Genomic DNA, 25,461 nt, shown 5'->3' with positions numbered 1-25,461 from the left:
CTATCAATTCACCCTCTAGGGAATGGTAGACACAAATCTGGAAACCTGCACCTTCCTAGATCACACATTATAAAACCTACGTTAATTAAGACCTACATTAAGCATGATCTCTACACCTGAAACACAAGAGTCATCTTGAGATCCCCTTTAACATCATCCTGGGATTCCCTTTGATTCTTCCCTGTGTTTGATGTCCTGTTTGCTGATCCATGTTTTCCTCTTTTTTGGTTTACTTGGTTTATTCCCTTGTTTTGATGGAGAACATCCTCCAGTAACTTCCCAAGAAAGGGTGTGTAGAGATAAATGTTTTAGGTCTTGCATATTAGAAATTACCGTAATATTAATCTTCCACTTAATACTTTCACTGGGTATAGAATTTTAGGTAAAAACAGTTTTCTTTCATTATTTTGAAAGACTTGTTCCATTGTTTTCAATGGAACAGTGTTGCTGTTAAGAAATCCAAAATCATTCTGATTCTGAAGTATTATATGTGTTTGCATATTTGTGTCATCCCCTCTCTGGAATGTTCTCCTCTTTGTCCAAAAGTGTTATGAAATTGCAGAGGATTTTTCTTGGAATGGGTTTATTTTTGTCCATTTGGCTAAGCACTCAGTCAGTTCCTTTCAATCTGACACACATCCTTCAGACCTGGAAATTTTTCTTATATTATTTCACAATGATTTATCCTCCTTCCATTTTCACTGTTCTTTCATCCTAAAACTCCTATTATTTGATATTGGTATTCTCTGACTAACCCTCTGATTTTCTAATCTTTAATTCTAATTTCCAATCCTTTGATTTCTGCCCTTTCAGAGAATTTAATTCATCATTAAATTTCAATTCTTCTACTAATTTTTTTTAATTTATGCCCCTCTGTTTTCAATTTCTAAGAATTTAGTGGTATCCTGTTCTTCTTCCTTTATCCCATTAAACGTTCTTTTACCTTTCAGAAAGTACTTATTTTTTAAAATTTTCTATTCTCTTTATAGTCTCTGTTACCTCCAAGTTGCTTTGGTATTTACTCTGGAATCTATCTTCTATGTAAAATTTCTTCATTTTCCACGAGATCATGTACTCTCATTTTCATAAGTCACCAAATAAGCATATCACAAAAACCATTCAAGCTGCTCATATCTGGATTACAAATGCCCATCAAGGAAAAAGGATGAACAGTGTAGAGATGCTTCAGTTCTAGAGCACATATGTGGAGCTCTAGAAGATTATGGATTTCAACTGTGCTCTCTCAACGCCACTTTGGCAAAACGCAAAATGAAAGATTCACTATACTAAACCCTTTGAGACAAACTCAGAAGCAATAAATTAAGTCAAGATATGTTCACGCAGCCGCCAAATCTGAGTGTGTGAAAGGCAGCTGTCAAGGAGCAGTAAGACATACTTGCCTTTTTGCTCCTTTGAAATACAAGGATCCTGTGTCTAAAGGAAGGTTTCTTGAACCACCATTAGATGGCACCCCTCCATCTTCCAAAACAATCTATAAACCATTTCTCAAATTATGAAAAGAGGTTATGAGAATTTAAAGATAGATTTTTGCCACCCATAACTCTCTACAAATACGATTTTTAATTCTTCATAGAACTCAAAGACAAAAGTCACAAGAGTAATTTTCTTGAAATTAAGATCTCACTATGAGAGCTCTAATAGTTCTCGTCTTTCCTCTTAGATTCAGTATTAACCTAAAGAAAAAAGGTGGGGAAAGGTTCTCTTAGTCACTTTGTGTGAGTTTCTTTCTATTATGTACCTAGTTAATGAATATCAACTGTTTTTACTGAGCAGGTAGGTGCTTGTATTTTCTAAATGAATTATTTGCACTCATGGCAGGTAAGGGAGAGAGGTTCATGATATAAACCCAGAGGTTTCAACCCAAAGAAGCCTAGAGATGTGTGTTTTTTAGTCTAAACTGTGTTTACAAAATAATACTGCAAGAATTTTTGCCAAGATCAAATGTGAAGATTTTGCATTTTAAAAAATGGATTTCTAGACTATTTTGAAAAATTACAGAACTGGCAAATCTGAGTCCACATTTTTACATGACATCAATTGGCTGGATCTGTCCAGCAGCTGTTATTTAGACAGACAATTTGCTCTCCAGTACCCTGCCAATGTCTCCTCAGACTATTTATGCCAATCAAAGGTAGAAAAACAAGCACAAGTGTGTGCCCACACATACATATGGATACACACACTCACACACTTTGCAGACTGCCTCCCTGCAGTTTCAGGAATTTGATTTTATAAGACAACGGGAAAGCATTCCTGTTATACCTGAAGATCCTGCTATAGATGCTATGAAGCCTGTAGCTGGACACTGCCAAGGCCTCTGGGGGGTATGAGCCCCTAGATGCCTCTAAAGCAGGAGGTAAGTACTGGCTCTGGAGTCAGACATGGGCTCTACTCTAGTCTCAACCATCTTCCCAGCTGGGTGACTTTGGACAAATCAATTCCCTTCTCTGGGCCTCAAGTTCCCTCAACTGTTAAAGGGAGGAAAAACAAACAGCTACAGCACTAGGGTAGTTGTAAGGTTCAGGGGAAAGAAATCATCCCAGCATGCCACCAAGTGCCAGATTCCAGGCTCTAGGCCTTCAACGTCCATATGGTCAAGAGACCAAAGGAAATAGATTGGGTATCCTAGACTGCCCGTGTAAAGCCCATCCTCCCACCCACTCACCCTCGCAGCAGCAACAATAGAATGAAAGGAGGATGTCTGTGGTAAATGCAAACGTTGAGAACCTAGGAAAGTTCAAAAAGCACAATGAAAACCCATCATGGGTTCTAACTTCAAGGTCAGAAGGGGAATGAACTGCAACACAGTATTTGAAGAACAAAATAATGGGGTTCCTGATGTTCCTGGATGACCTGCAAAACTTGAACCACAGTATCAACTTACCTCTACAACACTGTACCTGGCATGGGAAGCATAGGTAGAAGGGAGGTCTGGGAACGTGGGAAATGCCCACCCTCCTGGTCCAACCTATCAACCCAGAAAGAGAGTACTTTTCAGAGTTAGAAGAATTGGTTTGTATTCTATCTGTAGTAAAGTGAGGTTCCTCCTGAGGAAAAAAAAAAAGGGTAGAAAAACAGAAGACAGACCAAGAGGCCCTGACGGTGTCTTGAGGTCAAAACCCCTGCCACGGCCGCTTTGTGCCAGAGCCCAGTGATATCTTCAGGCTTAAACACTACATGCCTTTAACCACCTGGCTTCTGCTGGGTCATCACCATGACTTTATATCATGGTTTCGTAAATAAATATTTAGCATTTTCATAATGAAATAGAAAAACAAAACACATATTTTAACTAATTAAAGTCAACACTTTATTCTGATTTTCTTTAATTTTTACCGAATGTCTTTTTTCTGTTCCAGGATCTCATCCAGGGTACCAGGTTACATTTAGTGGTCATGTTTTCTTAGGCTCCTCTTGGCTGTGACAGTTTCTCAGACTTTTCTTATTTTTGACGACCTTGGCAGTTTTGAAAAGTACTGGCCAGGTATTTTGTAGAATGTTCTTCAACTGAAATTCCTCTGATGACTTTCTCATGATTAGACTGGGGTTATGGGGAAGACTTCAGACATAGTGACACTCTCATCACATGGTGTCCAAGGTACATTCTGTCAAAATGACATCACTGCTTCTGCCACCCTTGATCGCCTGACTGAGGTACTATTTGTCAGATTCTCCACTGCATAGTTGCTAGCCCCTGCCTCTGCCCCTTTCCATACTATACTCTTTGGAAGGATGTCACTATGTGCAGCCAACTACCCTTTTATTTTTTAAGCTTCTTATTGCTTTCCTTTAAATCAAACAAGTTCAACTTCCTTTCATCCATCCATCCACTTATTAAAAACTATATCAAGCATCAGGGCTTCCCTGGTGGTACAGTGGTTGAGAGCCCGCCTGCCGATGCAGGGGACACGGGTTTGTGCCCCGGTCCGGGAGGATCCCACGTGCCGCAGAGCGGCTGGGCCCGTGAGCCATGGCTGCTGAACCTGCGCGTCCGGAGCCTGTGCTCCGCAATGGGAGAGGCCACAACAGTGAGAGTCCCGCGTACCGCAAAAAAAAAAAAACTAAATCAAGCATCAAAACATTTTCTAGATATAGTATTGTAAATCTGTAATAACTTGTCTATGGAATCTAATTGAAAGATGCAGATACTTCCATATGTATCCTTGGAAGATAGGTATCTTTCAGGGATACATATGGAAGTCTAATAGAATAAAATATAGGGTCATTATGAAGATATGTAGCCAAATGGTTGATTAATTAACAATTTCAGATTTTGCTCCTCAATTTCTTTGAAGTTATATGTGCATAAGCTCATTACTGCTTCTGTTAATAAAACTCTTGAGCCACTTCAGGCAGTCACTTACCCTTGTGAGTCTACTTTCCTCATCTGTAAAATGAAGTAATAAGTCTACTGACTTTATCTGGCTAATTTGACCTTGGATTTATTTACCAAGTCCACAAATTTTCTGTTTTTGAATTCACCTATTTTTTCTTTAATCTTTATCAATTTCTCTCCTGACTGGTTTATTATAATATTTTTTTAAGATTCATAAATTAAAAATTATTTTAGTTTTCATTACTCCTTAGCCTCTACAGCTATGGTTTTGCTACAGGAATAGCTGTGGCTGCATCTCATAGGTTTTGATAAGCTAAGTTTTTGCTGTTATGATATTGTAAAACTTTTGTTACTGCAGATATTAGTTCCTCGGTAAAACAAGGATTACTTAGAAGAGTTGGGTTTTCTCTTGTTTCCAAGCAGAAGGGAGGTTTTTTAAAATTTATTATCATTTTTACTTTTGTTTTAATAAAAAGTAGGCTTTTATTTAATTTTGTTCATAACATTCTGTTTTCTGTTAATCCCTTTCACTTATTAAGTTTGAAACAAAACTGAATTGTGTGAGCTAAACAATATATGGGGAAAAAAAAAGAAAAAAGGGGGAAAAAAAGCCTTTAGTTCTTTGGTTTCACCAAAATTTTGTTAAGGTAAAGTAAATAGCTTCTTTAAGGTAACTACACTGCCTAAATATGTAATGTTCAGATGAATTAGGTAAAATGATAGAAAATCACCTATGGTCCAGATGAGTAATTCCTCTTTCCCATTTGTAAGGTATTACGTGCCATGCAATCTGTTACAACTGCCAGGAGTCCTCTTCTAATTTAAACAAATTTAGATACCCAACCCCTTCAATTAACAATTTTCCATAGGGCCTCAAGAACTGTTCAAAATTTTAATGTTAAAACAAAATTAATCCGAAACCAAAATGTCTGAACACCTTCTACTCTTCCTTCAACGCCCATAGCCCTCAGCAACTTTGAAACTTGTAAAATTTAAGACTGGATTACAAACATTTCCATCCCAAAAAGTTTGAAGCCAATGACCTTTCAATATTAATTTATTTCTCCATCTGTCTCACACACACTGTACTTGTGAGAAATAGATTTAATGTCACCTCAGTATGCTACCATGTTTTGTCTATATACTTGTATCTCTAAGGGAAATCACTGAGATTAAGCTTCTCACACTGTCCAATTACACAGAATGGTTTACAAATAAAAAACAGCACGATAAAGCCAAAAATCCATTTTGATAAATCTCTAGAACACTTTGTAGATTACAAAAGTATCCCTATCAAGCAGGTCAAAACTTCCAAATGCTAAAATACTCTTCACTGAACTCATTATATACTGTTAAGCACCCTCCGGAAGTGCCACTGACTCCAGAGTAAACTCATTTCAGGCTGGATTTTGACTAATGTTCTGACAGATGTTATTAACGTTATAACATCTATCAAAGCATCATTTCAAAATTCTATGTCAAAGTTTGAAATTTTTCCAGTCCAGGGAAAGCCCAGGAGTTTATCATTAATAGATCGTTGAGATGGGTCTGAGCTGTATAAAACATTTTGAAAGATCTTCTGATTTTTCATTATAAATAACATATTTGTTAGGTTTGATTTAAACTCATCTTTACAGAAAAGTAAATGCCTAATAACTATATTGACTTTACTCTTTCTTGCTTTCATAAACATGCTTGGTAACTATATCTGTGCTTTTCTCAAAGCATTCTTTCTTTTTTTTTGTGGTACGCGGGCCTCTCACTGTTGTGGCCTCTCCCATTGCGGAGCACAGGCTCCGGACGTGCAGGCTCAGCAGCCATGGCTCATGGGCCTAGCCGCTCCGCGGCATGTGGGATCTTCCCAGACCGGAGCACGAACCCATGTCCCCTGCATCGGCAGGCGGACTCTCAACCACTGCGCCATCAGGGAAGCCCTCAAAGCATTCTTTCTAACTCATCTAATCTTTTTCTTTTCTTACCTTAAATTTCCACTCTTTTGGGGCTTTCATGGCCATGATCCACTGCCTACACGTATTCCAAAATTAAATATTTCTCTTCTTTCTTCCTCTTAAAGGATATAGTGTTTGTTGTTTGAAATGTAGCCCAAACTCTATTTCAGCGCTATGCTGGGCGTTGGGAGGATGACAGAGTTAGATTTGATTAAAATTTTCTTATGGCTATGATATAATGAAAATTATTAATTCCTTGGAATCCTTAGTATGTAATAAGTATGAACTAGTCCAAAACAACCATGGTGCAAATATGTCACCATGCCATTATTTCTCCAAATTAAATTAAATCCTACTCAAGGCTCCATGCACCATGCTAAAAGGAAATCCAGTTTTACCTCTTGGAGGCTCTTTACTTGCATGCTCCAAGAATTCGAGTGGATTATGCATTCCTAAAAAAGGTCTGGTGGGGCTTCCCTGGTGGCGCAGTGGTTGAGAATCTGCCTGCTAATGCAGGGGACTCGGGTTCAAGCCCTGGTCTGGGAGGATCCCACATGCTGCAGAGCAACTAGGCCCCTGAGCCACAACTATTGAGCCTGTGCATCTGGAGCCTGTGCTCCGCAACAAGAGAGGCCGCGATAGTCAGAGGCCCGCGCACCGCGATGAAGAGTGGCCCCCACTTGCCACAACTAGAGAAAGCCCTCGCACAGAAAGGAAGACCCAACACAGCAAAAATAAATAAATAAATTACTAAACTCCTACCCCCAACATCTTCTTTAAAAAAAAAAAAAAGGTCTGGTGTCTCGCAGACTCGAGTGCTCCAGCTGCCACTGAGCCTCAGAACCCTGTACACTGTCTGAACCTGGTCCTCCTCCATCTGCCTGGACCTGCTGCCTCAGGCTGTGGCCCTCGTGCCACACTGCTCCGAGCTCCCAGCACAGGTCAGCACCACCTTTCAGAGGAGGGCCACTGCACGGACTGTACCACTTCTTCAGCCCACAGAGTCCCTAACCAGCTCCCTCCAGCAACAGAGTTTACTGTCAAGTCTTCTCAAGAGCTTAGTCTTTTCGTTCATGCACACAAGTTTGAAAGAGCTCAAAGGAAACCCATGTGCAGCACGTGGACCCTATTGCTGTACTGTGGCTGTGTCTAACATTCATTCATCACTCAACAACATTCAAAAAATACTTACTGAGTCTCTACTATGTGCCAGGCATTGTCTAAGGCCTGAGCACACAGCAGTTAACGTGACCAAAATCAAGACATTAAAATAGAATTTCATCTTGAGTTTCTTCCTAGGTAAAGGAAAGGTAAATGCTCTTTAGATCAGTTTTTGCCTCCCAACTATGCACTCTACATGGATGTGTAAACAGTAACTGGAAAATGGACTGTACATCTTAGTAAATTCAAAATTAAACTAAGGTTTATTCTTCTTTGCTTTCATTACTGCATCAGAATGCCTATTAATACTAACTGCCCACATTTAAAATTTTATATTTCAAACACTTTAGGGATTTTATTTCCCTTCCCTCAAAACTCCCTCTCTTCCTCCATCACCAATGACTGTCTCCCAAAATGGAACACCCATACTGCTAAGAATAATCCACCACCTATGATTCTGACCCTATTCGTTCATGCTTCCTTAAGACTTTACCCCTATTAGTCTCTCTACCTATTCTCTACCTTTTCTCTTCTCCCTCTCCTTCCTTCTCTCCAGCCCTCCCTGTGCCCCAGACGCAGTCAAACAATACCTAGTCCTCAACCTTGCTTCCTCTTCAAGCTTCTACCTCAACTCTATCCTTCCCTTCAATATCAAATTTAAACTTTCCCTCTTCTAATCTCAACTTTTCCTAACCCCTACAAAAGACTCCCAAGTCCAACTCTTAAATTCTCATGTAAGCTCCAACCAATATTCCCAATATGCTATGCAATGCTATGCCCACATTTTGATCAGACTAAAGAAACCTGTTGTGAATTATGTTTAGGAAAAAAAGTTGTATAGATACTATACATACCTTCCTAAATATTCAAAATACTTAAAGCAAACAACAAGCACCAAGATGACCTAAACACAGCAGACTTAACTTTATTTAACCCATCATCTCCCAAGCCTATAATGACCACAGAACAATTCACCCCTACTGGTATCTATGTACGTCCTGAAGAACTAGACTCATATTTTCAACTACCTAGACACTTCCATCTAGCTACTCTTAGCACACTGTCTACTTTAGAGTAACTACTCAATAACTGTGCATTACTGTTATTAATTCACCCAAATAATACTAACAAAACCATAGCTTCTATAAGGATGTATCAAAAAGTAGTAATTCCACCAGGTTGAAATTATTTTTAGCAACTGCGACAGGAATTCACTTTAAATGTCTCTGATTAGTTGACTTCCTAAATCATTTACAGTTCCCTAGTGGCCAGTTAAGTAATGAGCCATCAGCAGTTATACCTTTCCTTTAGCAGATCTCTAGTTACTTTAGCCCTTTATATTCGTTTGCTTAACCTCTCTGCAATTTAGAGTAAACAATTTAAACTATTTTGTCATTAATACAGTAACACCAGTAGATAATCCTTGTGCAAAGACCTATTTTTTAAGAAGTACTGCATCAGAGCAATAAGAAGCCCTTAAACATTTTTTATAAAAATATTTATAGGCATGAGAAAACGTTCAAGGTTAAAAAGTAGGATGAGGGCTTCCCTGGTGGTGCAGTGGTTGACAGTCCGCCTGCCGATGCAGGGGACACGGGTTCGTTCCCCGGTCCGGGAAGATCCCACATGCCGCGGAGCGGCTGGGCCCGTGAGCCATGACCGCTGAGCCTGCGCGTCCGGAGCCTGTGCTCCGCAACGGGAGAGGCCACAACAGTGAGAGGCCCGCGTACCGCAAAAAAAAAAAAAAAAAAAAAAAGTAGGATGAATACAATATTACACTGAGAGCATTTTTATTTTTAAATGTCCGTGTTCACAAACAGTAGTTAGATGAATACATACCATGGCTGGTATGAGTCTACTATCATAGAAAGTTGGAACTGAAGTGCATTATTCCACTTTAAAATTGGATGAGGGCACTTGCAGCAGGTTACAGATAGCTGCCACTCCTCCTGTGACAGTGGAATCTAATTCCTCTTTTCTTGAATCTTGCCAATAAAATGTAGCATAAATGTGACATTCTGGATCTTCTGAGGTTAGGTCATAAAAAGTTTTGAAGCTTCTGCCCAGTCCTCTTGGAATGCTTGCCCCAGCAGAAGCCAACCACGATGTAGGACACGTGCCTCCCTTGAGACTGCCATGGTTTGAGGAAACCCAAGCTAGGCACATGAAAAGGCTGCAAGGAAAGAGAGATACCTAGACAGCTTGTAGTTGTCCACACATGCCATGTCCAGACCTCATAAGTCAGACCAGATATGTGAGTAATTAAGCGTCAGAGGACTCATCCTCAGTCACTATCTGGCTTTAATTCTGTGACGAATCCCAAGCCAGATGACCCCTCAGCCCTTCAAACCCCAGAGCTGTGAGAGATAATCATAAATTAATTTCAGCCACTAAATTTTGGGATGGTTCATTTATGCAGCAATAGACAACTTGAATATCTCTGTTCATGATCCTGCCATTTTAATATATATTAATTCCCCAAATCAAATATAATGTGTCACTTTAGTTCTTATTACATAATTATTTAAAAGAATGAAGAACATCATATTATGAAATATTATAGTCTATTTTAACTGAATTTTATGCTACACTATGTTAACCTAAAACATAATACTTTATGTAAAAAGTAAATAGTAAACATACACACACATTTATGTATACAAGTGAGTATCCACATAGAAAAGTACTGAAAGAACAGTGGTCAACTTCAGGTAAAAAAAATTTGAAGTGATTTTGCTGTTTCTTTGTGCTTTTCTACATTTCCCATAGTTACCGCATTTGAGTATGTTTTACTTTGGTCATTTCTGATCCTGTTTTTGTTTTTTTGGGCTTTTTTTAAAATAAATTTATTTACTTATTTATTTATTTGCTTATTTACTTATTTATTTTTGGCTGCGTTGGGTCTTCGTTGCTGTGTGGGCTTTCTCTAGTTACGGCGATCGGGGGCTACTATTCACTGTGGTGTGCAGGATTCTCACTGCGGTGGCTTCTCTTGTTGCAGAGCACGGGCTCTTGGCACACGGGCTTCGGTAGCTACGGCACACAAGCTCAGTAGTTGTGGCTCGTGGGCTCTAGAGTGCAGGTCAGTGGTTGTGGCGCACAGGCTTAGTTGCTCCGCGGCATGTGGGATCTTCCTGGACCAGGGCTCGAACCCATGTCCCATGCATTGGCAGGCAGATTCTTAACACTGCACCACCAGGGAAGTCCCTGATCCTGTTTTGAAAAGCAAAATATAGATCTCTGAAACTAAACCCGAAAACTAAGATCATTTAATACCCCCATCCTAACACCTGAATTGTGGATATAAATCCCCAGGGCTTAATTATAATCCAAGAATTACAACCTTAGAATTCTGTGAATGTATTCTCAACCCATTATCAAAATACGGAACTTCTAGATATGTTTAGTACCCAAGTGTGTTTATAAAACAAAAAAGGCAGAAACATCATTTAATCAAAATAAGAATACAAACAAATCTCTCATCATCTTTGTACCTTTCCTGTTTTCTTCCTTATGCTCCATTCTCCATTTTCTTCTTTCAGCTGCATTACATGACTTGAGAAGAGAACACAGTTCCCCCCACACACATGTATTTCACATCCTTCTATGAAATCCTTTATACCCAAAACTTACCTTTGAGGAAAATTCACAAATGAAAGGAAGCCTTTAATAGAATTCACTGTGTGTATCAACTACAATATCTTTCATCTCTTGACTTTGCCTTAGGAGATCTGGTGTCACGAATTGAAATACAGGGAGTCTTTTTCTCATAATGCAATGACTCCCTCAGACTTGCTCCTTTTTTTATGTTGCCTTTGATCGATGTGTCCAGGGTACAGAATACTCTGAAGTTATACTACCCACTCGGCCCTCACTTTCTAGCATGGTAATTGTCCCTTCCTTCCATCATAAAATTTATCAGATTAATTGGCTTTTTTAAAAAGATGTATCACTTTTCTGTCTGAATTTTTTTTTACAACTGAAAGACAATACTTTCTTTGTTAATTCTTATTCTTTCAACTTTAAATTTTAACTTCATCCTATTTTAAATCCCGAGTGCCATTTACACTTACAAAATCCACTGAGAAGGTTGAGGTTGTGAGAAGGTAGTTAGACGAGGAGTGAAGGGTTTACAAAAATTGGCTTACTTGAATTTCTCTTCTAACTTGGACTTGCTTTCCCATTATCAGAGCACAACCCCTCCCACTCTAAATATCTCCCATTTCCCTAAGTTCAGCAACCTCCTATAACTCTTTAAATACGCTCTTGTGGTTTAGGATATACTAGAAAGCTAGAATACAAAATGTGACTGAAAGAGCAGGTGGACACTTCCTGCTTCTTGAGTCACCTTCTCATGCAGCTTCCTGACGCCACATACGTCCGGTTTTCCTTCTCACTCACTAGGTACCCTTCAGCCTCCTTTGCTGGATCCCTATTGTTTTCCTGATGTCTGCGTGACAGAATATTCCAGTTCTCAGGCCCAGACCTCTTCTCCATCTACACTCACTCTCACTGTGATCTCATTCACCTCACTGCTTTAAACATAAGTCTTCCAAATTTACACCTCCAGCCAAACTTCGCCCTAAATTTGGGGCAAAGATGTCAATCAGACTATTTGACACCTCAAGGTGTAGGTAATCTTTTAATCTAATTTTAATTTTCAAAATATATAACTCATTTCTATGAATACAAGCTCAAACCTATAGTATAACAAGGTATATTCAAAGAATTCTCACCTCCGTCCACCTATTCCTTTCTTCTCCCTATAGGAAACCATTTTTACTAGCCCTGGAATTATGTTGCTAATGTTTCTTTGGCAAACATAACTATATAGAGACAAACAAACTGAAACAAAATAAGGTAACTGTATATCAAGCGGTGATATAATCACACAGACAAAATAATTATCTCTAGTGTGTTTAGAACATAGTATTTCGACTATCTGCCCTAAGTAGAATAAATTCTAAGGACAAATACACCTGCAAAGAAAGCTTATACTTCATTCCGTATTCTTATTGTCAGTGGTAATAGCAGTATTATTTTGTTTAAATTAAATTTTTATATTGTAGAATATACATTTCAGGACCATACTTTATACATTGTAGAATATATTTTGAAACTATATATGTTGTAGAATAGAACAAATAATAAGTAACTACATAAGAAAAGAAAGAAACGACAATAAAACCAAAGAAATTATGCCAAGTCTATATAAGGTTAAACTTAAGTTGCAAATAGCAGTATCACTTCATGAGTTTTCTTTGTAAAAATAGATATTTCCTGACTATTGAGCATTAAAAAGGCTTAGAAGTAATGACAAACCCAAAACAATAAGCATCACTAGTGACCAGATTTTTGTCTCTAAACACCATCCCCCCCCCCCCCCCGCAAAAGGAACCAGGGCTCTTTAGAGGAATAACTGATGTCTGGGGAGGGAAATACACAAAATGAACCTCAACATCTCATACCAGCAAGGAAGCTACTGAAGATTAATGAGGTCATGCCAATGGGACACAAGAGGAACATGAAAGGATTCCCACTGATCAAAGATTAAAATTTTGTGCATCTAAAAGGGTAATAACTGCAATTGTTTGAAACACATTGAATATATAAATCCTTATGTTCAAAAGGATACTAAAATCAATCTATCTGTCTGTCTCATTGGTCACCACTGAAAGCAACTAGGGCAACAACTCCTTACTCTGAAATTAACATTTAAGAAGAACAATTAAATATTTATCCTGTCTATCCTGGGTAAATTCCTTTACAGAGTAACCAAATAGCCTAGTTAAGGAAAAAGTTTTTCCTTAAAGAATTCCAGCTAATGTGGCAAGAATGACAGAGTTAGAAAAGCACCTTTTTGCAACTCCTAAAAAAATAACTAAAGAAATGATCATTCATGGATGAAACAATTAGATAAAAATCAAAAAATAAATTAAAGACTCGAATATAAGACCTGAAACCATGAAACTCCTAAAAGAAAACATAGGGGGTAAGCTCCTTGACATCGGTTTTGGCAATGATTTTTTGGATTTGACATTAAAAGCAAATTCAACAAAAGCAAAAATAAGCAAGTAGGACCATATTAAACTAAAAAGCTTCTGCTTAGCAAAGGAAACCATCAAAAAAAAAAAGAAAAGGCAACCTGTAGAATGGAAGAAAATATTTGCAAATCATATATCTGATAAGGAGTTAATATCCAAAATATATAAAGAACTCATAAGACTCAATACCAAAAAAAAAAAAAATCTGATTAAAAAAATGGGCAAAGGAACTAAATAGACATTTCCCAAAGAAGACATAAAAATGACCAACAGGTACATAAAAATATGCTCAACATCATTAATCATCAGGGAAATGAAAACCAAAACCACAATGAAATATCACATACTGCTAGAATGGCTATAATCAAAAAAGACAAGACATGTGTTGAGAAGGATGTGCTCTGTTGGAGGGAATGTAAATTGGTGCAGCACTGTAGAAAACATTAAAAAGTTTCCTCAAAAAGATTAAAAATAGAACCACCATATGATCCAGCAATTCCGCCTCTGGGTATATATCTGAAGGAAAAAAATTAACTACATCATAGAGATATCTGCACCCCCATGTTCACTGCAGCATTATTTACAATAGCCAAAGCATGGAAATAACCTAAGTGTCCATCAATGAATGAATGGATAAAGAAAATTTATACATATAAATATATATAGTAGAATATTATTCAGCCATAAAAAAGAAGGAAATCCTTCCATTTTGACAACATGGATGGACCATGAGGACTTTACGCTAAGTGAAACAAGTCATACCTAGAAAGATAAATACTGCACAGTCTTACTTACACGTGGAATCTTAAAAAACAAACTCAGAAACAAAACACATCAGTGGTTGCCAGAGGGGGGTAGGGGTGGAAATGGGTGAAGGTGTTCAAAAAGTATAAACTCCCAGTTATAAAATAAGTCCTGGGGATGTAATACACAGCATGGTGACTACAGTTGACAATATATTCAAAACTTGCTAAGAGAGTAGATCTTAAAAGTTCTCATCATAAGAAAAAATATTTGTAACTATGTGAGGTGATGGATGTTATCTCAACTACTGTGGTGATCATTTCGCAATATATACATATATTAAATCAGTTTCCTGTACACCTTAAACTAATACAATGTTACATGTCAATTATAAAAACTGCCGGGGGTCAGAGGGCGGTTAATGGGAAACTTGTGAATGGAGGGATTGGGCTTTTACCACCCAAACCCACTGCTGACTCCTAGTATCGCTAAAGAGAGAGAACCAGACATGACCATATAAATATCATATAAATTTCAGAGCACCACTTATGTTGCCCAAAGTACAGAACCTGAATCCAATGGAGGCTTGAAAGCTAACTCCAAGTTTACCAGGAAAGAAAATAAAACAGGGAATAAAGAAACATTAAGTATTCCAAAAAGAAAGAAACAATCAAATCCAGAACATGGACATTCTAGGGGACAAATTACCAAGTTTCTTCAACACATCAAAGGTATGGGGGAAAGGGGAGATTCAAGGGGACTTTAAGAGGCTGTAAGATAGAATATCTAAGAATTATTTACATAATAAATAGAAGAATCAAACTCTAAAAAGACATTTTTGAGACCATCAAGGAAATCTGAATATGAACTCATTACTGAATGAGACTATGGAATTATTGTTAACTTCGTTAGGTAAGATAATAGCATTGTGGTTATGTAAGAAAATAACAACATTTTTTATAGCTTCCTTCTGTGATATGTTGAGATACATGAAACAAGTATGGCAAAATCTTGAAAACTGCCAATTCTGGGCAGTGGTTGTAAAGGGGTCCATTTTACTATTCTCTTTATGTATGTGTATGTTTGAAAGCTTTCATAATAATACATATTTACTGGCAAACCCACATAACAATTCAAAGCTCTAATTAATTTAACAGTAACTTTTCTTTTACCCCAACTAGGGCTGCCTGCAAGCGGTCCTCTTAGGCAAGATCTCTTTAAAATGACCTCAGGCTAACATCCCTACTGTAAGTGTCATGGTTGGCCCTTAAGGCTTACTTCCCTTTGCCCTCTTGTGGGAGGTGATGCATTCAGCCTGGACACGTCCCTCCATCGTGCTGAGCCCTCTCAGAAACTATTCAGGAACTTTTTTGCTATGGTCCTCATCCACAAATCAAACTCTCCAAAGGGAGCTGAAGTCCTCCTCACCACATTTAAGATAAGGCACAGATACACCCAGGAAAGGGGACAGTCACAGCACTTCCACAGTTCTTAAAATATACACTCTCCTCAGAAAATCCTCTCTCAGACTTCACTCTTTTGAATTTTTATACACTTTATACGAGGAATTTTTTTAATTATGCAATAAGTTTGTTATCTTCTTTGAAATTTTGAGTCTCAGCAATTTCTCACAATTTGCTTTGACATTTAATATGCATATTTTTTGGTGCCTCAGTTGAAAATTCCAGTCTAAAAAAATGCATGAATATACTGCCATCGGGAAGTCAAAGTGGCTTTTTCCCCTTTTAAATAACCCACAAAACACACCCTCTGCCAAACTGCCATCACTTCAACAAAGCACTCCATGAGAGCTACTTTTCTTATTATGTTTTTAGTAACAACAGCAGTGTGGTAGTTTTCAAATATGGCTCCACAACTTTTTGACCCTTCTCCATTGAGAGATGGGCTTATATGCCCCCTCTTCTTAAATCTAAACTCTGTGGCCACTTGCCCGCAGAATTCAGTGGAAGTGAATACTGTACTAGCTTCCAGGCCCAAACCTTAAAACACTGACAGTTTCCACTTCCTGTCTCTTAAATACTGCTTGCTCAAGGAACTTAACACCATGCTGTGAGGAAGTCCAAGTCTCCTCATAGGGCAGTCCACGTGGAGAGGAACCGACAGCCAGCATCAACTCGCCAGCCACTGGGAGGGAGACTCCTTGGAAGAGGACCCTCCAGCTCCACGTAAGCTGTCCCAGAAAACACTGTGTGGAGCAGGACAAGCTGTGCCCACCAAGCCCTACCCAAGTTGCAGATTCATGAGCAAAATAAGTGTTTATTTTAAGCCATTAAGTTTTAGAGTGGTTGGTTGTAACTGAAGCATACATAAGCGAGGGCTCCTCTGCAAGTAAGGGTACAAAATTAAATACAAAATTGTCAGGGGTTGTTATCTCTCTTTGCATTCTCTGGCTTTCCACCTTTTTATGTCCTTACGTTTATTGTGTGTCTCTTGTAAACAACATATAATTGATTTCTATATTTTTTGGTCATTTCTGATAATCTCTGTGTTCTTACTGAAGAGTTAAATTTATATTCATTTATTACAATTAGTCTTATATTTAGATTTTTTTCTGTCATGTTATTTTGTGGTTATTTTGCCCTGCTCTTACAGTTTTATTATTTCTTCTCTTTCTTCCCTTCGCTGTGCTTGCAGATGTGTTTGTTCTTTGAGAGATTTCATTTTCATCCTATAAACTTTTAAAGGTTTAAAGTTAATATCTTCGGACCAGAGGGCAGACAGCAGAAGCAAGCAGAACTACAATCCTGCAGCCTGTGGAACAAAAACCACATTCACAGAAAGACAGACAAGATGAAAAGACACAGGGCTATGTACCAGATGAAGGAACAAGATAAAACCCCAGAAAAACAACTAAATGAAGTGGAGATAGAAAACCTTCCAGAAAAAGAATTCATAATATTGATAGTGAAAATGACCCAAAACCTCAGAAAAAGAATGAAGCCAAAGATCGAGAAGATGCAAGAAATGCTTAACAAAGACCTAGAAGAATTAAAGAACAAACAAACAGAGATGAACAATACAATAACTGAAATGAAAACTACACTAGAAGGAATCAATAGCAGAATAACTGAGGCAGAAGAATGGATAAGTGACCTGGAAGACAGAATGGTGGAATTCACTGCTGCAGAACAGAATAAACAAAAAAAAATGAAAAGAAATCAAGACAGCCTAAGAGACCTCTGGGACAACATTAAATGCAACAACATTCACATTATAGGGGTCCCAGAAGGAGAAGAGAGAGAGAAAGGACCCAAGAAAATATCTGAAGAGATTACAGTCGAAAACTTCCCTAACATGGGGAAGGAAATAGCCACCCAAGTCCAGGAAGCACAGAGAGTCCCATATAGGATAAACCCAAGGAGAAACACGCCGAGACACATAGTAAACAAATTGGCAAAAATTAAAAATAAAGAAAAATTATTGAAAGCAGCAACAGAGAAACAACAAATAACATACAAAGGAAGTCCCATAAGGTTAACAACTGATTTCTCAGCAGAAACTCTACAAGCCAGAAGGGAGTGGCATGATATACTTAAAGTGATGAAAGGGAAGAACCTACAACCAAGATTACTCTAACCGGCAAGGAACTCATTCAGATTCGATAGAGAAATCAAAAGCTTTACAGACAAGCAAAAGTTAAGAGAATTCAGCACCACCAAACCAGCTCTACAACAAATGCTAAAGGAACTTCTCTAAGTGGGAAACACAAGAGAAGAAAATGAGCTACAAAAACAAACCCAAAACAATTAAGAAAATGGTCATAAGAACATACATATTGATAATTACCCTAAACATGAATGGATTAAATGCTCCAACCAAAAGACACAGGCTTGCTGAATGGATACAAAAACAAGACCCATCTGTATGCTGTCTACAAGAGACCCACTTCAGACTCAGGGACACATTCAGACTGAACGTGAGGAGATGGAAAAAGATATTCCATGCAAGTGGAAATCAAAAGAAAGCTGGAGTAGCAATATTCATATCAGATAAAACAGACTTTAAAATAAACAATGTTACAAGAGACAAGGAAGAACACTACATAATGATCAAGGGATCAAACCAAGAAGAAGATATAACAATTATAAATATATATGCACCCAACATAGGAGCACCTCAATACATAAGGCAACAGGTAACAGCTGTAAAAGAGGAAATTGACAGTAACACAATAGTAGTGGGGGGACTTTAACACCTCACTTACACTAATGGACAGATCATCCAAAAAGAAAATAAGGAAACAGAAGCTCTAAATGACACCAGACCAGATAGATTTGATATTTATCAGACATTCCATCCAAAACCAGCAGATTACACTTTCTTCTCAAGTGCACACGGAATATTCTCCAGAATAGATCACACCTTGGGTCACAAATCAAGCCTCAATATATTTAAGAAAGCATCTTTTCTGACCACAACGCTATGAGATTAGAAATGAATTACAGGGGAAAAATGTAAAAAACACAAACACGTGGAGGCTAAACACTACTTACTAAATAAACAAGAGCTCACTGAAGAAATCAAAGAGGAAATCAAAATTTTAAATTTTAAAATGGAAAATAAATAAAGTTAATATCTTCAGGACTTCCTCAGTGGCACAGTGGTTAAGAATCCAACTGCCAATGCAGGGGACATGGGTTCGATCCCTGGTCTGGGAAGATCCCACACACTGTGGAGCAATTAAGTCCGTGCACCACAACTACTGAGCCTGTGCTCTAGAGCCCGCAAGTCACAACTACTGAAGCCTGCACACCTAGAGCCCGTGCTCCGCAACAAGAGAAGCCACCACAGTGAGAAGCCCATGCACCGCTGCAACTAGAGAAAGCCCGCGCGCAGCAATGAAGACGCAATGCAGCCAAAAATTAATTTTTAAAAATAATAATAAAGTTAATATCTTCACCTTACTGTTGAGCAATAAAAATATCTTAGAATACTTAAACCCAACCATCTGTCACACAAACCCCACTATCATACTAATTTTGTTCACAACATAAGCTATATCTTGTTTTACTTAACTCTCAATATTTAACATTAGAATATAGAATTTAATCATTCTTATTTTCTTCATTTATCCAAATGTTTACTCTCTACTTTAGTCAACATTCCTTATACCTTAGATCCTTCTGGGATCATTCCCTTCTTTCTGAAGTTCATGAGATAATAGGCAAACACTACTGAAATATTACTGTTGTCTGTTACTAACAGACAAAACAGACTTCAAGGCAAAAAGCATTACTACAGATAAAGACAGTCATTATACAGCAACAAAAATATCAATTTACCAGGAGATACTACAAGCTAAAACATAGCTTCAAAATATATAAAGCAAAAATTGCTAGAACCCCAAAAAGAAGTGTGGGATTTCAATTCATATCCTCTATCTCTCTCTCCCTCCACCTCTCCCTCCCCGCTCCCCGCCCCCGCTCTGTAGTTGCTATATCAAGTACACAAAAATTAGGAAGGATTTGGAGGATTTGAACTACACAGTTCATAAGCTTGACGTGATGATCCGATGGGCATATAGAATACATCCCCAACAATCAGAGAACACAATGTTCTTTTGAACACACAGGAAAGGTTTATAAAAACTGACAGTAAGTTCCAAAAACTGGTTATCATATTGAGCTTGTATGCTGAATACAATAAAATTCATCGATAAATTAATAATACCAAAAACCAAAAATAGAGCAGCATTACTTGTAAATTTTTTTAAAAAAACAAGTTCTAGAAAATCTCATGGGTCAAAGCAGCAATCATTATAGACACAGGACACTGAATGATGTAAAACCTAATTTGAGGGTTTGTGGAAGACTTTCTCAAGGAAGTGCTTATATTAAAAAATAGAAAAGCTAAAGATTAATGTTCTAAGGATCCAAAATAAGCCTACAAAGTAAAAAAGAAAAAAACGTTAGGGCCTGAAGCTTGAGCTCCAGTATCTTCGAGGTAAATTTAAATCCTCCTCAGGGATCTAGAGAAGGCAAAAGGAGCTAAGGAAGAAGATATCCCTAGGCACCTTAATCATCAATAATTTGGATTTCATGTGTGACAATATTAGCTAATAGCAGCTAACTTTACTAAGCTAGGTAATGATGTTGTTCTAATTGCTTCACATGTGTTAACTCATTTGATCCTCATAGCAACCATTTGAAATATAAGATGGGTACTATTATCACACTAATTTTCAGACGAGGAACCTGCGATACAGAGAGATTACATATATTTTTCAAGACTGTACCCTGGAAATGCAAAGCCAGGTTACAAACTCAGCCTCTCAAGGTCCAGGTCCTATGGTCTTAAGTAAATATTAGATTACTATTCTCTATTAACAATAAAATCTTGCTAACAGTCATACAGGGAAGATAATTTTTTTTCTTTTTTCCGGTACGCGGGCCTCTCACCGCTGTGGCCTCTCCCGTTGCGGAGCACAGGCTCCGGATGCGCAGGCCCAGCAGCCACGGCCCACGGGCCCAGCCGCTCCGCGGCACGTGGGATCCTCCTGGACCGGGGCACGAACCCGCGTCCCCTGCATCGGCAGGCAGACTCTCAACCACTGCGCCACCAGGGAAGCCCCAGGGAAGATAATTTTTAAAGTCACCACTCCATACAGCCTACCATATAAAAAAGCCATGAAATGAAAAGTGCACATCTTTATTCTCTTCTCTCTATAGTCAAACTCATCCTCTTACTGGCAGCCACAACCTACTCACTCTCGTAGTCTAGTGAAGAGAACAGCCCTATACCCAATGCTTAATGACGTAATAAGAATGGTCACATTATGTACAATTTCACACCCAGAGTGACTGGCCATTTGCAAGGTAATTAGTTGTGAGTATAGATTTTATTTGTAGCTGACATGATACTTTAATAAGAGCAGAAGCAATGAAAGAAGGCAAATAAGCAGTCCTAATTCTTTCCATGGCTACATTCATCTCCTGTGCTGAAAGAAGTGAGCCTGGGGGCGGAGGAGAAAGGTGTTGGCTGCCTAGAAGAGTAGCATTAGGATTTCTAAACACGCAGTGCTATGAAATCACTGGAATTTTGTATCATTAAAAATCACTATAAAATCGAAATAAATTTTGAGGTCAATAGATATAATAAAATATGAAAGTAGACACTACCAGCTCAGTGTGTTTTCCAAGTCCATGGTAGAGTGCTTCAGGGAACAATGAATGCATGAATGACCAACCGCCAATATAATATCTTTCATGAATATTAGTAATAAAATTCCCTGCAAGCTAAAACAGCTTTTGGAAATTCTATTAATCATATTATTCCAAGGTCTCAAGTAGTAGGTACAGCACTGACTTATAAAAGCTAGGGCATTTTAGTCACCTAAAAACAAGAACAATTTCCAAAATTTGCCGACTTTCTCTAAGAAAGGTATTTACATACTATGTAAAACTGCTACACAATGATCAAATTGCTTTACACTGGTATGCAAAGATTATCTCCAATTATTTATAATTTTGGTAACAAATGTTCAAAAGAAGTGAAGTCTTGGCTGAGGTTTTCCTTATACTTTTATTACACTGAGGTTTTTAGTGTAATGCTACCCAACGAAACAGATTTGTTTATATTAGGAGATTTAAGATAGGAAGTCAATTCATTTTAAAATTAATAGAAAAATGTTTTTGTGAGACACCAAAAATAACAAAATATTACAATACGATCATTACTGTGATTATTATTAATGAGTGGACAACTTTTGGACATTAAGTTGAAGATCTGGGTTTGTTGTTGTTTTTAATTAATTTTGTTGACCTTTATGAATCTTCCTTTCATCTATAAAGTAAAAACAGTTAACTTACAATGAAGTGGTTATTAAGATGACATGAATTAATTTATGTGAACATATGTTCCAAATCATAAGGCACTAAGCAAATATATTTTTTAGGTTTTTTTCAAAAGTGCTTAAAATATTTTGCCTCAACCAAAATTAGACAAATTTGTTCAAATGTCAATTTATTTTATAAAGTACACCAGACCATTTCAGGAAACTACTTAAGGTTTCAGATAAACAAATACACGAATGCACACACATACACACACACACCAGAATTAGTGATATCTAGCAAACTATACATTAGTGAATTGGACATGTCTTTTACTTAAAGCCCAATTCTCAATCGAGCGATTTAATGAATTACCCTCATTAACAAAATAACATTTTAAAGCTTCTGTAATTTGTCTTAGTAGCAAAAAAAAATTATCTCATTTTGTCAATTCAACCATATCATTTAGATGAGTGCCTACCAAAAGGAAAGAAGTCATCAGAAAACTGAATTCAGTTGCATCAGATAATATACAATCATATTTCCGATTTCAGCATATCCTAGATAGGTCAAGCATTATGCCAGCCATCACCATACTTCCCTTCCTAAGAAAACCTACAGCCAGTGGTGAGGGAGAAGCTGCAAATTGTTCCTTTTTTTTGTTTTATCACAGTTTGGTTGTATTAAATGTCTTATAATTGGCAGAGATCTATGCAAGCAGAGTTCTAAGTGATAAACCTTCAGGCCATACTTGATGCATTTGCCTCATAATGCGACCCTAAGCTTAACAGAATGTATAGAAGGGATAAAGTTTTTCTAAATGCATCCTGGCTGTTTTATTTACCTCTCTATTGACCCAGCAATTCCACTCCTAACCAAGAGAACTGAAAGCATACGTTCACTCAAAAACTTGTACACAAATGTCCATAATATTTAGTCAAAACATAGAAACAACCTAAATGTCTATCAATTGATGAATGGATAAACAAAAAGTAGTATATTCATACGATGGAATATTATTCAGCCATAAAAAAGAACAAAGTAGTGATACATGCTACAACATGATGAACCCTGAAAATATCATAGTAACTGACAGAAGGCAGACACAAAAGGCCACGTACTGGATGATTCCATTAACATGACATGTCCAGAACAGGCACATCTATAGGGACAGAAAGTAGATGGGTTGCTGAGGACTTGGCGGTGAGGAGAGAATGGGGAGTGAAAGCTAACGCGAACAGGATTTCTTTTTGAGGTGATGAAAATGTTCTGGAATGACAGTGGTGACAGTTGCACAACTTTGTAAATACATTAAATACCACTGAATTATCTACTTTGAAAGGTGATTTTTTTGTTTTGTTTTGTTAAGTGAATTATATCTCAATTAAAAAAAAAAATCCATCCCACCCTGTACATTCAGTCATCTTTTTCTCTTCTGTCAACAGTTCCAGTCAAGTTGATATAATGTGTATCTGGGACAAGACAGCCGGAACATTCTTATCTCTGCACCTTTGATCTGAGATGCTCCCCAGGCCCTTCTTCCTACCTCTCCCCACTCCTTCTCCTTTACCACTCTGCAAAGTCCAGATCAAGTCCCACTTTTTCCAGAACACTTTCCATCCTTAGTTGACTAGTCTGCCAGAGGACAGGCAAGCCTTCTTTGTTTCATTCCTAATCATCAACACTGCTGAATTTAGTTGAATAATATACAAATGACTCTAACTGTAGCTGCAGATAGGGCTTTCACTTTATATCGCAGATTGGAAATATAGAAGCTCAGGCAATTTTTTCATATATGTTCTCAATTATAATGATCACGTGCAAGGCTTGTATCTAATACATGCCTTCTTTCAGTTAAACATTATTTGAAAAAAATGAGAAATGTATTATTTTTCCAAATAATTACATAAGCACTTTGCAAAAACAGGACTGCATTAAAAGATGAGCTAAATTGAATTATTGCCACATGACATGGATTAAAGGATATCATTCCACTTATCCTAACAAAAGGATTATCATAACATACAGTGGTTCCTTCAGAGGGATATGACTATATACATGAAATACATCAACAGTACTATAATTATCAGAATTCATGACTAAAGAAGCTAACAAAATCTTATTTCCAATTAGCACACAAATACAAACTGTTGAATTATTTCCACAATATGCCTCAGAGCACTTGTTCATTTGTTATAACCCTTAAGAAAAAAATTATTTTCTCTTTTACACATATTCCCCACAGAATTCTTTCTTGCAGAAAGGAGCAAAGTCAATATAAATAATTAAGAATTGCTTCTTCTTTGTTAATTTTGAGTCATCTTAATTAATTCCAATATATATACCCTCTGTTTATTGCACATACTACATGCAGAAATAAACTATTAAGAGTATCACACAATGCCTTTTTGAAGTTGCATTCGATTTGAAGCTATTCAGTATCTTTCAACCTGTGCCACACTTCAATAATGACTATTTAATAATTACAATCATCCCCTTAGTAGCTTGGCATTTCATTTTCCTTGCCCTGTAGCACCCTACAGCTGAAGGCAAGGAACACTCTCCGTTGATTAGTTATTTAAGACCAGCAACAATAACTATACTGGAGAGAAGGCTACTTGGAGAGGATTACATAAGAGCTGGAGCTCAACAGCCTCAGACAGAGAGCAGCAAATTATAAACCCAAGTACTTCGTTGCATGTAACCAAATTGGCTAGTTGAAATGCTAATTGCCTTTCAGCAAAACTAAAGACAGACAGGGGACCTTGTGCTTCAGAGAAAGAAGTGAATTTTTATTCCACTTCTGCACTATTGTCTTGCTGAGAATCACTGGAAATCTATTCATAAAAGTAGCTCTTTCCCTAACCTTTAAATTGTGGGAATTTTATTCAGCCTGTACCACCACCTCCAACCTGATGTGCCAAGATGCGAACAGATGGTTGGATTTAAGCCATGTTAAGCCCCTAATAAAGTAAAGCATGAAAGAATTCTACTCCCAAATACATAGTACAAATCAAAAAAACATGCCTAGGGAAAAAGAATTTTGAATAACAAATACATTTATTAAATTTAAATAGTCAAATAATATAATCTTTAAAATGAATATTTTCAACGTAATTACATTCAAATGCATATGGAGAGCTGGCATTGCCTCTCTCAAAGAGAACCCACCCCCGCCCCCGGCCCTCCTTTTTAACTAATAATTTTGTATTAGTTCAAAACTCATTTATGGACATCTATTCCAACAGTCAGTTTTAGCCCTTTATATGAAAGAAGGTCCATTCTGGGTTTTCAGAATCCTGAATAAATGAATGAGAAATGTCCTTTCAGCATCTTGCCCTCATTCTGAGGTACAGGCAGACTTACGCCTGACTGCACCAGAAAGGGCCCCCATGACCACCTGCCCAACAGCT

General features: G+C 37.6%; 1 protein-coding gene across 1 annotated transcript in view; it reads right to left on the bottom strand.

The window, feature by feature from the left end:
* Window positions 1-25,461, bottom strand: part of ADGRV1 (adhesion G protein-coupled receptor V1) — a gene marked incomplete at its 5' end in the record, with an annotated part of 563,397 nt that overhangs the window by 534,411 nt on the left and 3,525 nt on the right. The window contains 2 exons of the mRNA XM_082650308.1: window positions 1,397-1,492; window positions 2,906-2,989. Coding sequence (XP_082506434.1) covers window positions 1,397-1,492; window positions 2,906-2,989 — 180 coding nt within the window. The remainder of the gene's footprint in view (window positions 1-1,396; window positions 1,493-2,905; window positions 2,990-25,461) is intronic.

The sequence above is a fragment of the Grampus griseus genome (assembly GCF_964374135.1).
Source record: "Grampus griseus genome assembly, chromosome: 3".
Classification (NCBI taxonomy): domain Eukaryota; kingdom Metazoa; phylum Chordata; class Mammalia; order Artiodactyla; family Delphinidae; genus Grampus; species Grampus griseus.
This window is presented reverse-complemented; position numbering and strand designations above follow the sequence as displayed.